At 43.3% G+C, this 17,524-nt stretch overlaps 1 protein-coding gene across 4 annotated transcripts in view; it reads left to right on the forward strand.

The window, feature by feature from the left end:
- ANTXR1 (ANTXR cell adhesion molecule 1) overlaps positions 1 to 17,524 on the forward strand; it is a 199,109-nt gene that overhangs the window by 28,448 nt on the left and 153,137 nt on the right. For all 4 annotated transcript variants that reach the window (XM_045006867.1, XM_045006869.1, XM_045006868.1 and 1 more), the window contains exons 5-8: positions 921 to 954; positions 2,962 to 3,041; positions 4,295 to 4,363; positions 6,359 to 6,439. In XM_045006867.1, the coding sequence (XP_044862802.1) occupies positions 921 to 954; positions 2,962 to 3,041; positions 4,295 to 4,363; positions 6,359 to 6,439 (264 nt within the window). The remainder of the gene's footprint in view (positions 1 to 920; positions 955 to 2,961; positions 3,042 to 4,294; positions 4,364 to 6,358; positions 6,440 to 17,524) is intronic.

The raw sequence follows: 17,524 nt of genomic DNA on the forward strand, positions 1-17,524 counted from the left end.
AGACCCAAACACCCCCAAACCTTGAAGGGGTGCTCAAAATCAAAAGCCAGATCCAAATTCAGCAACCAGAATCCCAGCTTCAAAGAGGAGTTCAAAGCCCAGATGCAGACCCATCTCTTAATTCCAATCTCCGATACACACAGAAGTGTTTGACCACTGTCTTGCAAAATCTGCTTGTTCATGTGTAAAGCATAAGATGCACTCAGAGGAATTTCCACATGAGATAAGTTTAACACAACTCCTGCTAGCTCACCCCATTTGGATGAGCTGAATTAGAGTGTAGGGTGCACACGGTATCCTTGTACTCCCTGTCTGTCTGTGTGTCTCCCTCCACCTCTTGTCTTATCCTAGACTGTTAGCTCTTTGGAGGCAGGGACCGTCTTTTTGTTCTTTATGTGTACAGTACCTAGCACAATGGGGCCAGGGTCCATGACTGTGGCTTTTATGTGCTACAGCAATAGACATAATAATATTAAGAGCACATTAAAATTAGCCCAGGCATTAGGCTGGGGCTCCCAAATTCATTACAGTCAATGGTGACGCTCCTGGGATAAATTTGACCGTGACACACTAAGTAAATGATGAGGTATGCTATAATGTCCATCTCACGGGTTGGCAAAGGGAACATGGGTACAAAACAGTGTCAGGATACATGCAGTGTGAACCCCTGGCTCTTGGAACTGAGCCTAAGCAGAGGGAAATGTAAAATTGAAAACAAAATTGTGCAGCCTAAGTTTTTTGCATGGGGTTACAGAATATAAAGGGGACATTAATTTCAGAATGAATGTTGCCTGTGATAAAATGCAGTCTCCAAATATGGTATCTTTGCTGCCACTTCCAAGTTGTTAGCAGGTCAGTTAGGAGCAATCACTAAGTGTTATTCAGTTATTGCTAATGCTGCTGTTTGGCTTTAATTTCAGGCAAGTGAACAGATTTACTATGAAAATGTGCAAGGTAAGAGTGTGTTTTCCCTGCTCCCCTCGCTTTTTGTCTGTGTGGTTGACTTCAGTCCTGGAGCGTAAACTTACTACAGGACAAGGGTGTGACTGTTGCTTTTTGCAGAAATTCAATGTTATTCAATGCAGTTTCCCCTGAAGAGCAATAAAGGACTTTGAATACATTTCATATTGAGGACTGAGGGCCAGTTGTGTAAAGAGGCAGATTGGTGTTGTGATGTTTAGTGATCCCTCAGTGCTTAAAGTGCTTGATTCAGTGTCTGGTTCCATATGGCATTGCATAACAACAAAACTTCACCGTGCCAGTCTCAGACTCTGTCTGGGAAGCTCAGCCCCATTAATTCCCCCCTCTCCATATATATATAATATCTATATATGAAACTATACCATTCCAGTTTGGTAATGTTTTTCTCTCTCACACACACACACACACACTCACAGTGCAGAGGTACACATGTGATGATGCAATGTGCAAACCAGTGGAGAATCAGACACACAATTCTGCAAATATCGGCCTATGTATTTTCACGAGGCCTGGCATTCTGTTTTCTTTGTACTCATTGTGCTTTCCATTGCTTTTCATCAAGTCATTGCTCTTTTGTTGTTGCATGGTTGTGTGAGAGAACCTTTTTATTAGTCTAGGCTGGGATTTTCAAAGGAGACTAAGCGAGATAGGTGCCCAAATCCCATTGACTTTCAGCAGGAGTTGAGTATTTGATTTCCTGTAGGTGCCTTTGAAATTCAGAGTCTTACCCGCTAACACCCTCATTCATTTCTACAAGGACATTCAGTGTCCCATGAGTACAGGCTCCTCCTTCCATATTTATAACTCCCCAAGGTCAGGAACCCTGGCACAGGCTGTGTGATAGTCTGGTCACAGAAACAGAAGGAAAGTTTGTGCCTGTCTGCAAAAGCAAATGGACCCAAACCAGCCCGTTCCAGCAAAAGTTGTTTTTTTTCCTCTTCATCAGCACAGACAAATGCCCATCTGTTCATAACTGCATGAAAATCCTCCTGATGACTTAGGACATTTAAAATTAATTAGCCAGATTTTCACTTTTTCAGAAACAACCTTCAAATTATATTTAGCGTTTACTAAAGTGAAGTATCAATGTTCACGTGTAATGCATGACTGCACAGCTGTTTTGGATTTATACCAAGTGTCTGTTGCCAGAAACCCAAATTAATTCCATTCAGTGCTGCTGTAAATTTACACAGAAAGAAGCCCATACAAGCCTGGGCTACAATCAATATTATAAAAGAAGATTACAGTCTTCTTGTTACAACTCCATTGTCAGTATATATGGTTGAAAGGATGAAGAGGAATTAAGCTTTTTAATAATTTTCCTACCAAAGTCTCATTAGATTCCAATTCAGCCTTGGAAGACCTAACAATAAACTGAAAATCTCTGTGGGTTTAGAGAATGGATAGATAGCATGCATAAAGGCAGGAAATAACTGGAAATGTTTTCAAGAAATTTGTAAATGGCTGCTGTGCAATCAGTCAAATCTGTTTGAAATATTAAAATATTTGTTTACTAGGCTCTCAGTTTAGAGTGATTCAGACATCTTTTGGAGGATCACAATATAAATGCCCAGAAGTCTGATAGATACAGTAGGAGGGTTGCCAACTCTGATTGAAGCTATTCTGGGAGATTTTTCCCCCCCAACATGATATAATGTCATTTTCTTAAAATATCCTACTAAAATCTTCCAGATCATTTTCAATAGTCACCAGGAGATCGATGCCAATTCTGGGAGACTCCAGACCAATCCTGGAGGGCTGGCGCAGTAGACAGGTGCTTTATTAAAAGTGGTCAAAAATTTCCATTGAAACTTGGGGCCTGTTAATGTAGGCTGTTAAAGAGAGGTGAAAGATATAAAGTTTGGAATATATCACTTCTGACCTTATCATCCCATTACCGGCTCACTGGCTAGGTTTTTGGTGCACCGATTTAGTCCTATGGGCTCTTTTTGTGAAAGATTTTTTGTTTAATTTATGTAGGCTACAGAACTGCTAGTGTCATCATTGCACTCACGGATGGTGAACTCCACGAAGACCTCTTCTTTTACGCTGAGCGAGAGGTAAGAGATTCAAGGCCTGGCTATAATGCAATCACAGGGGTTTAATCTAACTAGCGTTTGTACTGGAGAGGAGAAGCTGTAGCAGTATGAGCTTACTATACGAGTAATTACCCAGGGTTCTGGGTGGGCTTGTACAGCTCGCGTCGAAGTCTGTGATGCTATAGCTTATCTGCTAATGGTATCTGAACTAGCTAGATTAAAGCTAGCCTGGATATACCTACATGCACCCTGTGATTGCAGTGTAGACATACCCTTATGGTCCATGCTCTTGGGACAGCACTACCAGAGTTTCTGTCATTTCTACCAAAACAAGATATGTATGCTAAGGATGCATGTGTTTGTAGGGATAAATACTAACTAATAGAAGCAAGATTTCTGCAAGGCTTTCAGACCACAAGATTTCTGCTCAAGTTTTTAAAAAGCACTTTGAGTGTTGATCGCTTCTGAAAATATGTCTGTAAGTGTCACGGTGGGAGCTGCTGGGCTCTTTTGGAAAATTTGACCCCAATTTTTGGTGCTCCATACTTGAAAATCTGGCCCTGTGCTCTTTTGAAGAGCTGGCCCTGAAAGTCACCAATTCAGTAACAAGACCTTGCAAGAGAAGTTTTCCTAATGGACTTTGAATACCAAAATACTTATAAGTAAATGGTTTAAAAAGAAAATTGAAAAGAGAAGATTTTTTGTGCAAATTCTCCACCTCCCCTTTTAATGATATTGTAAATAACTAAGTGCTATAGCTCTGCAATAGCTATTGTACTGAAATGCCTCCTACACTAAGTATGAGGAGATACCATGGTTATCATGGATCCCAGGAGCAATACATACCATTTTTTTCAGGGCTTCCACTGGCCTTAGCAATTATATAAACTTTGAGGGCTGAATCTGTTTCATTTGTTTTATACTGCACACTTTCAATGGGCAAATGTTGTTAAGTTGGAATGGCTAGAAATTGGATTTGTTGGGTAAAAGAATGGATAAATGTTTTTGTTTACCATGCAAGTAGCTACTATAGGAATAGACAAACCTCTGCATCTGCAGGAGAGCAGAATGTTAGAGTCAAGATCTGCTATCCAGATCTGAGAGAAGACTTTTAATTTTATCCCTTATCATGCCCCTAGTCCTTGAATTTGAGGAGAGTTCCACTCACAGAATGACAGCAGGACGGAGATATTAACAATACAATTACAAATGTGCCGAAATCTGCAGCTGTAACATGTACCTGTTTATTTAAAAGATTTGCATTCTGGTTCCAGGCTAATCGATCTCGTGACTTGGGAGCCACCGTGTACTGTGTTGGGGTGAAAGATTTCAATGAAACACAGGTAAATGAGTCATTCTTTCCATTTTTGTTTGGAATTCTGGCAAAGGTGGACTATATGCTGTCAGTTCACAATAATTAGACTCCCCCTAATTATTATAAATCTTTCTAGAGTTCTGCTTCCTTTAGGACTTGCCATAGTCCCCAGCCCAAAATACCCAGTGCTCTTTCTCCCCTGAATAATAAAAATGAGTCTCGTTAATGAAGAAAGAGAAACTTATCAAACTCATCTCATCGTGGATTTAGCTACAGACCCGGGCTAAGCTTGTTGGAAGGTACAGTGAAGAGCCTGATGGTTTCCAATGAATGTGGGGCCAGGATTGAGTTCATGTGGGACAAGTGGGGGTTTCATTGTTTTGATGTAGGCAAGGAAAAACTCGCTGGTTATTACTGGTTTCAAGTCTGAGTCTTCGGCATTTCATTTGAACCTCAAATGAGGTTCCCCTCAAGGCAGCATAAACCCCATGTCACCCCTGCCCAAAGGAAACACAAAGAAAAGCTTTCTACTAACTCCTATGAACCAAAATCACTGAGTATTGCACAGCTCTACAAACAGCCAGCAAGATCCAGAAATGGGCCTGGTCTGCAATGAAGATTGGGATCCGAACTTCAAAATGTGGTTGTGGTTGTGTTTGGGGGCAGGGTTGTGGTTCAGATCCCATCCCTAATGTAAGATGAAGCAAGAAAATAAGAGTATTTGTGGAGGTGGTGAGAAATTAGATTCCCTCTCTACGGTCTTGCTTACAGTGCAGTTGTTCCATGGTAACTGCCCCACGGCAGACCCCTCGTGCAGACAGCTCGCAGCTTTCCCTGGTTTGTAACCAGGGTAGACCTGCAGTGGTACATGACACTTTTTTACACTGGTGAAGCACATCTATATTAGAGGTTTGCACTGGTGCATTTACCATGGGTGCAAAAATCTCCAATATAGACAAGCCTTATGCAGAGGGAGGAGAAAGCACCGGCCATCGAGACGGGCACAGCCTGAAGTCATCAAGGCATTGGAGAGGTTAACTCGAGTTCAGTGATAAAGCCCCACTGTTGTTCGAAGCCCCAGAAGCTTCCGCCAGAAAGACCATAGAGAATGAATTCAGGAAGCTATAAATCCACCCATTGACTGTAACTGCTATATCTTGGTTTATGATCCCTAAGCAACTTAATTACCTTGCTTCATAGTAGAGGGTAGCCAATAGCCTGGGATGTTCCCTATGGGCACAAACCTGGAGGGTGTGCGTGTTTGTTTTAAGAGTTGTCTATAAATGTTTATTTTAATTCTGATTATACATAGAACTGATCGACAGGGATACCGGGGGGGAAAGGCTTGCAGGGCTTAGAGATAAGGGTGAGGCTAGTTCTCTGCCTCCAATTTGCAATGCCACAGGGGAGGCTGAGCCCCAGGCAGTTGGGCAATGTTACTTCTGCTATTTGAGAGAATTATTAAAACAAATGTCACCGTCGCAGCAATAAAACTTGATTCTGCTCCAGCTGCTTCATGGAGAGCTCCTTATTCCTGAGCCGGGCTCACCATTCTCCTTAACCCCTAGCACACCAAAGGCGAATAAACTTGTCTTTCACCTCCTCCAGTGTGGCATTCCTGGTCTGTCTCGCTCCAGCCAAAGGGGACCACAAAATGCTCATCTGCCACCTGTGCTTTGTTTCCCCCGCTTCTCACACAGACCCACCGCCTCCTGCTACCTACCCACTTTCCTATTGCTGCTGGCTCTGTGATCATTCACCCGTGGGCATGTGGCCTCTGCTTCTCACCTGCCAACTTCAGGAAACCTTCTCTGACTCCCAGCACAGGTCCCTTAAAATAAACCAGGCCCATGGTATTACTGTTAGCTAATTTCCAAAGAATTACAGCGTACTAGCAATTCACACTCCATTGAGTATTGATTTTTATTTGCAAGTGGATGCATTTGAAGAACTCCTTTTAATTTGCTGATGGCTGGCTAATTTATACCATTGTTGGCTTTTCTATTTTTTGCTGTTCTGTCAGCTGGCTCGAATCGCTGACAGCAAGGATCATGTCTTCCCAGTGAATGACGGCTTTGAAGCCCTGCAGGGGATCATAGATTCTGTGAGTATTAATTTTGGCTGTATGTGTGTGGACGTGTATGCATGTGTGCGGTGGCTGGGGGAACCTGTCTATCATACTCTAAGTGACAGGTCATCGCTATTGTATTGCTTTTTTAAGCTGTCTCTGCTTTAGCTGGAGGACAAATCTGATTCTAATATTACCACGTTGGAAGTATCTGGTACTTTCTCATCTGATATGGTTTAAAAAAAAAAGGTGTGTGTGTATGTGGGGGAAGGAATCATGAACATTTTTCCTGATTTTTCCTTCCCTCTGAATCCCCAGAAACAAAGTAACTGAAATTTCAAACATCAAAACATTTTGCCCACCTTTAGTCTCCCATCCATTACAAGAATTACTCATTCCTGTGAGAAGTTGTAAGTACAGCAAGTGCTGGTATTCCCATTTTACACATGGGGGAAACTGAGGCAGTGAGCGGTCACACAGTGAGTCAGTGGCAGAGCTGTGAGTAGAATCCAGGATCCCAGTCCCCTGGCCTAACCATTGAAACACACGGCTTCCTGAAACAAAGAGGGGCCCCATTCTGCTTTTTTTCCTGCTGCTTGTTGTGTCCTTCCTTTGTTGGCAGATATACTCCACTGCTCTGAGTTTTGGTTCTCTGTGGTATTTCTCCTCTTCACTAAAGAAAGCAGAGCATGAAGATGATGGGGAAATAGGAGATGGATTTTCCTAGCTTGCCTGAAGTCCTAAAAAGGCAGCCATTCTCATTCAGAGGTTCATGGGTTGGGCCTCCTTGGAAACAGGCCATTTCTCTGCTTGGCTACATTTCTCCTCTAGAGTTGTTCAGTTGCCTGGGTTTCCCATGTGTCGGCTTCAGCAATAGGAAGCAGACAGAGAATTCATAGAATTATAGAGTTTAAGGCCAGATGTGACCACCAGATCTTCTAGTCTGACCTTCTGTATATCACAGGCCACCAGCACTAAGCCAAAAACCAAACTAACCTCCTCTTGGAGGTGGTGACACTCTAGGGTCAACAGCCCCCGTCCCAGTGATTTCCCTACACCCCCCCAGGGGGGGTGTACACCCCCCCTGAATTTTCCCAACACCCCTCCTAGTTTTGTGAGCTAGTTACATACCAATTTAGTGACTGTTTGGAAATCTGAATTTAAACTGAAACATTAATACAGACTTTAAAAGCTTATATAGTGTATGATAAAATATGTGTATCTGAAAAAGTATAATAGATTTGAAAAGTATGAACATAGACTAGCTTCCTTGCTTCCTTATACAGCTGTTTTTTATGATGTCAGTGCATTCATTTCGGTGATGTTGGCTAACCTAATAATTTCAAATGCTGATTTGTAAGCAAAGTCTAAGGCTATGGCTACACTTGCACTTCAAAGCGCTGCCGCGGCAGCGCTGCCACGGCAGCGCTTTGAAGCGCTAAGTGTAGTCAAAGCGCCAGCGCTGGGAGAGAGCTCTCCCAGCGCTGTCCGTACTCCACCTCCCTGTGGGGAATAACGTACGGCGCTGGGAGCCGCGCTCCCAGCGCTGGGGCTTTGACCACACTGGCGCTTTGCAGCGCCGCAATTTGCAGCGCTGGAGAGGGTGTGTTTTCACACCCTGCTGCAGCACTGCAAATTTGCAAGTGTAGCCATGGCCTAAATGAGCTCTCCCTAACAGCTAGTGATGAGCTGGGGGCTAAGGCTTCAGGGCCAGATTATATTTACATTCACACGTAATCTACCTAGGTATCCAGCAAACAGAGCTGTGTTGTCCAAGTGATAGATTTTGGCTGGGGTTGGGTTACAAACCACTTGAATGTGGGGGGGAAAAGGGATGAAATGTTGTTCTTATTGTATGAGTAAAGGGCAGTAGAACTGTGCTTAGCCTGTGATGATTTGAAGGCATCAAGAGAGAGGGTGGGGACCTGTCCCTCTCCACTGTTTAAAGACAGAGCTGATTAGGCTCCAATAGATAGTCTTTTGTTCTGTTAAGTGACCACTGCAGTTGAAATCACTGACAATCAGGTCTAAGTGCTTAGTCCTGTTGTGGGGACAGTGTTCCTGTGGGTACAGTGTTTTTGTGTAAGAGACAGCCCAGACTGCACTAGCAGCGAGGTTCCCGCACTGAGAGCTCAGCTGAAATCACTGAGAGCTGGTGGAACCTCAAGAGACCAACTCGCAGCGGTCACAGTGGTAGGTGACAGCAGAAGGTGACTGTGCAGGGCCATTGGCAACAGAGCGGTGGAGTGAACGGTGGCACAACGAACAGCCGTGGCCAGAGCAAACTGTGCCTTTTTGTCCCCCACCTGGAAGGTGTACTCACGTGAAAGCACCTCTGAACTCTGAGTCTCCACTGACCAAGGACAACACCTGGGAGTGGAGTGGTGGAGGGAAAAGTGAGGGGCACGTTAAATAAACATTTGTTTGTTGGACTATATTTTAGTCACTTTGCTCCAGAATGCTGGATTTGTGACTGGGAATGGAAACTTATATAAATATGTTTCCCAGTAGGCCAAGATTTTTAAAATGCAGTATTTTCCAAGGTTGTTATCTCACATTGTTGCTATCTTGGGAGGTCATTATGTTGGGGAGTTTCTGTACTAAACATTTTTATTATAATTAATTTTTACATAAGAATGGTCATACTGGGTCAGACCCATGGTCCATCTAGCCCAGTACCCTGTCTTACAACAGTGGTCAAGGCCAGGTGCTTCAGAGGGAATGAATAGAACAGGGAATCATCAAGTGATCCATCCCCTGTTGCCCATTCCCAGCCTCTGGCAAACAGGCTAGGGACACTCAGAGCATGGCGTTGCATCCCTCTCATCCTGGCTAATAGCCACAGATGGACCTGTTCTCCAGGAATTTATCTAGTTCTTTTTAAAATCCTGTTATAGTTTTGGTCTTCACAGCATCCCCTGGCAAAGAGTTCCCTGGGTTGACTTTATATTGTGTGAAGAAATACTTTCTTTTGTTTTTTTAAAATCTGTTGCCTATTAATTTCATTGGGTAACTGCTAGTTCTTGTGTTATGTGAAGAATTAAATAAAATTTCCTTATTCACTTTCTTCGCACCAGTCAAGATTTTGTAGACCTCTATCATATCCCCATTAGTCATCTCTTTTCTAAGCTGAAAATTCCCAGTCACTTTAATCTCTCCTGTTTCATACCCCTCATCATTTTAGTTGCCCATCTCTGTACCTTTTCCAATTCCAATATATATTTTTTAGGATGAGTGACCAGATCTAGACACACTATTCAAGGTGTGCACATACCATGGATTTATATAGAGGCAATATGATATTTTCTGTCTTATTATCTATCCCTTTCTTAATGATTCCCAACATTGTTTGCTTTTGTGACTGTTGCTGCACATGGAGTGGATGTTTTCAGAGATCTATCCACAATGACTCCAAGATCTCTTCCTTGAGTGTTAACAGCTAATTCAGATGCCATCATTTTGTATGTATAGATGAGATTGCTTTCCAATGTGCATTACTTTGCATTTATCAACACTGAATTTAATTTGCCATTTTGTTGCCCAGTCACCCAGTTGTGTGAGATCCCTTTGTAGCTCTTCGCAGTCTGCCTGGGACTTAATTGTCTTGAATAGTTTTGTATCATCTGCAAATTTTGCCACCTCACTGTTTACCCATTTTTCCAGATCATTTATGAATATGTTGAACAGCACTGGTCCCAGTACCGACCCCTCAGGGATACCACTATTTATCTCTCTCCATTCTGAAAACTGATAATTTATTCCTACCCTTTGTTTCCCATCTTTTAACCAGTTACTGATCCATGAGAGGATCTTCCCTCTTACCCCATGATGGCTTACTTTTCAAAAGTCAATTTAAATTAAATACATTTGTTTTAAATTATATATTTTTTTAGAAATCTAGATCTGTTATGTGTTTTGGTGTAACTTGCATTTTCCGTATGTTAAATTTGCATTATCCTAACAAAACATTTACTTTATTCACTTTCTTCACATCAGTCAAGATTTTATAGACCTTTAGCATATCCCCCCTTAGTCATCTCTTTTCTAAGCTGAATATTCCCAGTCATTTTAATTTCTTCTCCTATTTCATACCCCTAATCATTTTAGTTGCCCATCTCTGTACTTTGTGCATTTCCAGTATGTCTTTTTTGGGATGGGGTAACCAGATCTGCACACAGTATTCAAGGTGAACATGTGCCATGGATTTATATAGAGGCAATATGATATTTTCTGTCTTATATCTATCACTTTCTTTAAAAAGCAAAGGTTTCAGAGTAGCAGCCATGTTAGTCTGTACTGCAAAAAGAACATAAGCTTTCGTGGGCTACATCCGATGAAGTGGACTGTAGCCCACGAAAGCTTATGCTCAAATAAATTTGTTAGTCTCTAAGGTGCCACAAATGCTCCTGTTCTTTTTAAAAAAGCAACAGAATGTTGGGAATTACTGACTGCCGCTGCACGCTGAGTGGATGTTCTCAGAGAACTATCCACAATAACTGCAAGATCTTTCTTGAGTGTTAACAGCTAATTCAGACTCCTTCATTTTGTATGTATAGTTGAGATTGTTTTCCAATGTACATTACTTTGCATTTATCAACATTAAATTTCATCTGCCATTTTTGTTGCCCAGTCACCCAGTTTCATGAGATCCCTTTGTAATTCTTCGCAGTCTGCCTGGGACTTACCTATCTTGAATAGTTTTGCGGCGGGGAGCCCAGAGCCTTTTAAATCCTAGCCGCGGCTGGGGTGTAAAAGGCTCTGGGCTCCCCGCCGCGGCGGGGAGCCCAGAGCCCTCTGACTCCCGGCCGCGGCTGGGATCTAAAAGGCTCTGCGCTGCCCGCTGCGGCGGGCAGCCCAGAGCCTTTTAAATCCTAGCCGCGGCTGGGATTTAAAAGGCTCTGGGCTGTCCACCGCGGCGGGCAGCGCAGAGCCCTCTGACTCCCCGCCGCGGCTAGGATTTAAAAGGCTCTGGGCTCCCCGCCGCGGCGGGCAGCCCAGAGCCCTCTGACTTCCCCCCGCAGAAGGGGGGGGTCGTCTTATACGGCAAGTATATGGCAAAACTAATTTTTTAATGAAAAAATTAGGGGGTCGTCTTATACGCCACGTCGCCTTATACGCCGGAATATACGGTATGTTGAACAGCACTGGTCCCAGTACCGACCCCTCAGGGATACCACTATTTATCTCTCTCCATTCTGAAAACTGATAATTTATTCCTACCCTTTGTTTCCCATCTTTTAACCAGTTACTGATCCATGAGAGGACTTTCCTCTTACCCTATGATGGCTTACTTTTCAAAAGTCAATTTAAATTAAATACTTTTTTAAAAAATATATGGTTTTTTAGAAATCTAGACCTGTTATGTGTTTTGGTGTAACTTGCATTATTCTTATGTTAAATTTGCATAATCCTAACAAAACATTTACTTTATTCATATCTTTTTTATATATCTCGTTGGTCCTGACACCCCCCCCTGTAAATTCAAACACCCCCCCTAATTTCAATTCCTGGGGAAACCACTGCCCCATCCTGACCAATAGGAGTTTTGCCATGTGCTTCCCAGGGAGCAGTATCAGAATCCAAAGAGAGCTGTAGAAAATGGTAATGCAAACCCTGGACTAGCATACAGGTCCCAGAACTAATGTACACATCCCAGCTATGCTTGCTTCACTCATGCAAATATTCTCATTAATTTCAATGGGAATAGGATTGGGACCCGTAGGGACCTTCCATCTCTGACTCCAGTGGTTACATAAGTGATCTCTCTCTCTTGCCATCCAACTCCACCCTTTGACAAACAGAGGCTAGGGACACCATTCCTTACCCATCCTGGCTAATAGCCATTAATGGACTTAAACTCCATGAATTTATCTAGTTCTCTTTTAAACCATGTTATAGTCCTAGCCTTCACAACCTCCTCAGGTAAGGAGTTCCACAGGTTGACTGTGCGCTGTGTGAAGAAGAACTTCCTTTTATGTGTTTTAAACCTGCTGCCCATTAATTTCATTTGGTGGCCCCAGTTCTTATATTATGGGAACAAGTAAATAACTTTTCCTTATTCACTTTCTCCACACCACTCATGATTTTATATACCTCTATCATATCCCCCTTTAGTCTCCTCTTTTCCAAGCTGAAAAGTCCTATCCTCTTTAATCTCCCCTCATATGAGACCCTCTCCAAACTCCTAATCATTTTAGTTGCCCTTCTCTGAACCTTTTCTAATGCCAGTATATCTTTTTTGAGATGAGGAGACCACATCTGTACACAGCACTCAAGATGTGGGCGTACCATGGATTTATATAAGGGCAATAAGACATTCTCCGTCTTATTCTTTATCCCTTTTTGAATGATTCCTAACATCATTTGCTTTTTTGACTGCCGCTGCACACTGCATGGACGTCTTCAGAGAACTATCCACGATGACTCCAAGATCTCTTTCCTGATTAGCTGTAGCTAAATTAACCCCCATCATATTGTATGTATAGTTGGGGTTATTTTTTCCAATGTGCATTACTTTACATTTATCCACATTAAATTTCATTTAATTCTGAGTAATCCTGTCTGACTCAATGCATTTCCAAAGCCTCTCTGGGCAGAGCAGGGAAAGCAGCACACAAGGGACTGTCTGGACCATTAATTAAAAAGAAAAAAAAAGTGTAAAATATTCCAAATGTTCTCTAGGAAAGGATCTATTTGGGGATTTTTTTAGTTTCCTTTGCTCACTTGCAACACTTCCATAGCTATTCTAACTGGATTGAGTTGCCCAGGACTATGGTGCCGGATGGGGAATCCTTTTAAATCTGTGTCTATGTACTGGCCATTTGGTATGTTTTTTTTGTTGTTGTTGATAAAACCCAGAGCAAGAAAAGTCAGCTTCATACAAGGGATCTAGGATTTCTGTTTTTTTACAATAGTTACATGCTATCCTGACCACATGGTATCAAGCAAAAACAATTCTTTCCAAGACAAGCTCTGTTTCCCCCAGCTCTTTCTCTTGCTGAAGGAATATGATCCCATATTACTCATTTTCCTGATATTTTGCAAATGTGGAGCTGGTTTCCCCAAATTTTCTCTGGAATGATCAGGTGTTGTCTGTCTTTTTAAAATCTTGGTTCTCAGCCTGGCACTCTCTTTGCAGCAATCTTTAATGAAATCCAGAGGTGGCTTTCTGACATTCTCTCTGTGGCTGTATATGATAAAACATAAGATTTCAGTCTTGGGCGCCTAATTCAGAGCTAATTCAGTTAAGTGCTGCTCCATTTACCAGCTACACCAGAAAGCATAACTGCTGCAGTAATTTTGTGGTGGGATTGTGAACAGACAATGATGGTCTGTCTGAAAAAACATGGGAAATTCCCTGACAAATGATTATGCTTTCTGGTGATTCCTACTGTATAGCCAGAATGTGCCACAAATGCTTCCAAATACACTGAATGCCCTGATTATTCATCACTTTTAACAGGGGCATCACCAGAACAGCAGCAACATGGACTGTGGAGTAGGGAATTAGCAGCAGAAGAATGTCAGAACCTGGAAAGGTTCAAGCTGAAGGAATTGTAACAAGAATACAAAGCAGTGAGAGGACAGGTAGTTTGAAGACTAGCTTTGGGTTCTTATCGCAGTGTAGAACGTAAAGGCTTTTCTTTTGCGGAACAGAACACTTCAGTGCAAAGCAAGCAAACAAGGCACCCACGGTGGGCTGAAACTTGGCTTTGCTCATGGCTGAAAGGGTGCACCTCGGCAGCCTGGCAGTGAGACCTATCACTGCGCATGGGCACTGGTTCAGGACCACTTCTGAGCAACAGAGAGAGACAAATGAAAAACTATGGGGCTGAGGGGGTGGGGAAATACATCAGAATTTCTTATTTTCAAACCCCAGAAGTGGGTTTCTGGGTTTGTTCAAATCTCAGGTGAAGCTTTGCGCCAGTAATATTGCGTGAACCACCTTTAACCGCTGTGACAGCTTACCCCCCACTCTGAAGTGCCACCTGATGTACTGGGGTACCACTGAGCTCGTCTGTTTCACCAGTCGGGGCTCCCTTCCATTGTCCTGCTGAGCCAGGCCCTCAAGCCTCCTCCAGCGCATACACAGGTAGGGACACACCCAGCTGCAGAAAGACACAGACACTGAAATCAGCTCTGCCTGGGAAGACTCAGCACTTAAGTACACACCCCCTCTGGAGTGTAAACCGACAATTGTATGGTCTTGCGCGGCACAGAAAACTGTACAGTGTAAGCTCATAAAAATCACCCCCTCCTCAGTGTGGAGGAAGATATGCATAGCTTCCTTTTTAAGGAGTAAGGAAAATAAGGCAGACACCTGGTCCCTGTGAGCTGGACAACAATTCAGAGGAACAAAGTATTTTATAGCTTTTTTTTTTTTGTTACTGTGGTTTCCATGGGAATTTCTGCAGATCATAACTTGTCAATTTAAAGCAAACGGAGCAAGACCTAGAGTGAAAACCTGAAGCTCAAATTCATCAACTGCTCAGGACTTCTTTGTCTGGTATGAGGAGTGCTCCAGGCTGTGAAATATAGAACATCATGAAAGTTAGGATAGGATGCCTTTGTCATCTCCCTTATAGCCTGTAACTTAAACAATTTAGTAACACAGCTATGACTCAGAAGCAGGAATGCTCCCAGGTCCTTGCAGTTTGCTGCAGCTGAAAACTCATTTCAGACATGGAAAGGATTGTATCTCGAAAACAAAAAATGAAAACAAGATACTAACCATATATGACTATACAAATTATGTATGTGAGGTTAAGAAGGCAGCTGTGGAAAAAAGGAACTAGAGGCAGAAGTATATTATCATCTATATTCCTATTGATTGGTACTCTTGCATAATTTATTTCTGCTCTTTAACTTAATACACTGCTTGTTCATTACATTTCAGCTTTATACCCACACAGGATTTATTGGTCTCTACTGCATTCCCAATCTCTTCATATCTCAGCTCCTAAATTTGTTCTGTCAGTGTTGCATATACATTTGCCATAGAAAGTTTTAAGATGGAAAATTAAACTCTCCAAGTGCTGTATGTTACACAGATATCTGAACTCCTATAGGAAAATGGATATACCCAAAGGACAAATCTTATCCCAGAATCCACTGAGTTCAGTGAGAATCTCGCATGTGCATCTGAAGAACCAAATTGTTTGTCCTTTGCCAAATCTAAGATGCACCATTATTTTTTCTTGAGATCATCATGTGCTTTAGGGGCCAGCTTTTCATATGGGCCTCTAAAACTATATATGCAAATATTTCTTGTGTGTCCACCAACATTTACAAGTCACATGAGTATGCACACATAAGGATAGTGAGAGACAGTTACCTAGTTTGCAACACAGGGGTTCGCATAGTTTAGAATCCATTTTGAAAATTTGGACCAAGTGTGTATATTGTGCATTATGACATGTTTAATGTTTACAATTGCTTTTCAACATGATGTGTGGTCACATCTCACACTTCTTCCCTCTTCCCCCAAATCATCTCTGAAGTATGTTGTTTTTTGATGTACCAAATGCTAGCGATGCTGGAAAGGAAGTATTGTATAAATAGAATTAAATTACTGTTTTGTAATTGGCAACAGACATTGTTTTGCAATGATTCACCAGAACTTGGGTAATCAGTACCTAGACTCAGACTACAGGTCATTCACACTAACAGACATATGCAGTACCCCCCCTCTAAACTTCCACATCCTGTTTGTTCATTAAAAAACCTAAATTCAATAAAACCCCTGTTAACAGAAAACGTCCTCCAGCTGCTGTGCCGAAGAAGCCTAGGTATAAACTGGTGGGCCAACTCACCAGCCAGTGCATCAGATGCTGTTGGGAGCTTTATTTGAGTTTCAATCCCTCTCTTCAGCGATGGGTTTATTCCTCAAAACAAAACAGTCCAATGCAAGTCAACAAGTTCCTTTTCCCCTGACCCAGGGTCTCCTGCAGATCTCCCTCCCAACTGAGCTGTTTGTTGGCCTTGATCTAAGGACCAGGTGACCTACAGGCTATCACCCAGGGCTGGTGCAACCATTTAGGCGACCTAGGCGGTCGCCTAGGGTGCTGACATTTGGGGGGCACCATTTTCTTCGGCAGGGACCGTGGGGGCCGGATCTTCGGCCGCCCCGGTCACCACTGGCATTTAGGCGGAGGGAGCTGGAGCAAGGGAGCATAGGGAGGGCCGCTTGCAGCAAGTAAGGCGGGGGGGAGCGGCATGCAGGGGAACTCCCCGCCCCAGCTCACCCCTTCCCCGCCTCCTCCCCGAGCACACCAGGGCCACTTCACTTCTCCCGCCTCCCAGGCTTGCGGCTCCTAAGCTGATTGGCGCTGCAAGCCTGGAAGGTGGGAGAAGTGAAGCAGCCACGGCGTGCTCGGGGTGCACGGAGCAGGGGTGAGCTGGGGTGAGGGGCACCTCAGGGTGGAGGGGGGGAGCTGCCGCGGGGGGGGCACCTCAGGGCGGGGTGCGCAGGGAGGGGAGGGTGCAAGGTGGAAGTTTCGCCTAGGGCATGAAACATCCTTGCACCAGCCCTGCTATCACCTGATCCCTGGCCTCAGACCCCTCACCTGGGAGGCTGTGGGTTAGTCACAGGTAGGGCTAAGCCTGCCTGTCTTAAAGGGTCATTCTACCCTGTGATATGAAAAGTGCTTAAGTATCAATCTTCCGTGAGAACCCATTATACAATATTTACATTTTCAAAGTTCTTTACAAACATTAACTAACTAACCCCTGTGAGGTAGGGACATGCTTATTATCCCCTGCGAATACATGAGGAAACGGAGGCAGTTGAGCCTAAGATTCCTTGTTCAGGAGAGCACTTAAGCATGTGTTTCTCTCTAAGCACATGCCATTGAAGTCAATGGAATTTAAGCGCCCCCCCCCCTCCCCTTTCTGTCCATTTAAAGCATTCTTGCCCTTTTTTTCCCTGGCCCAAAGACCACGCAGCCAGGCATTACTGAATGAGCCAGGACTGGAGAGACGGGGTTTGCCAATCAAACACGAGGCTAGATTTGTCTTGAGTAGGATTCAGCACTAGGTCAGTTGTACTGAGCACACTGTAGGAGTGATTTATACTAGGTCTTCTGCTTGGGAACGGACTGAACGCTGTCACACTCTATTTCA

The sequence above is a fragment of the Mauremys mutica genome, chromosome 2 (assembly GCF_020497125.1).
Source record: "Mauremys mutica isolate MM-2020 ecotype Southern chromosome 2, ASM2049712v1, whole genome shotgun sequence".
NCBI lineage: Eukaryota > Metazoa > Chordata > Testudines > Geoemydidae > Mauremys > Mauremys mutica.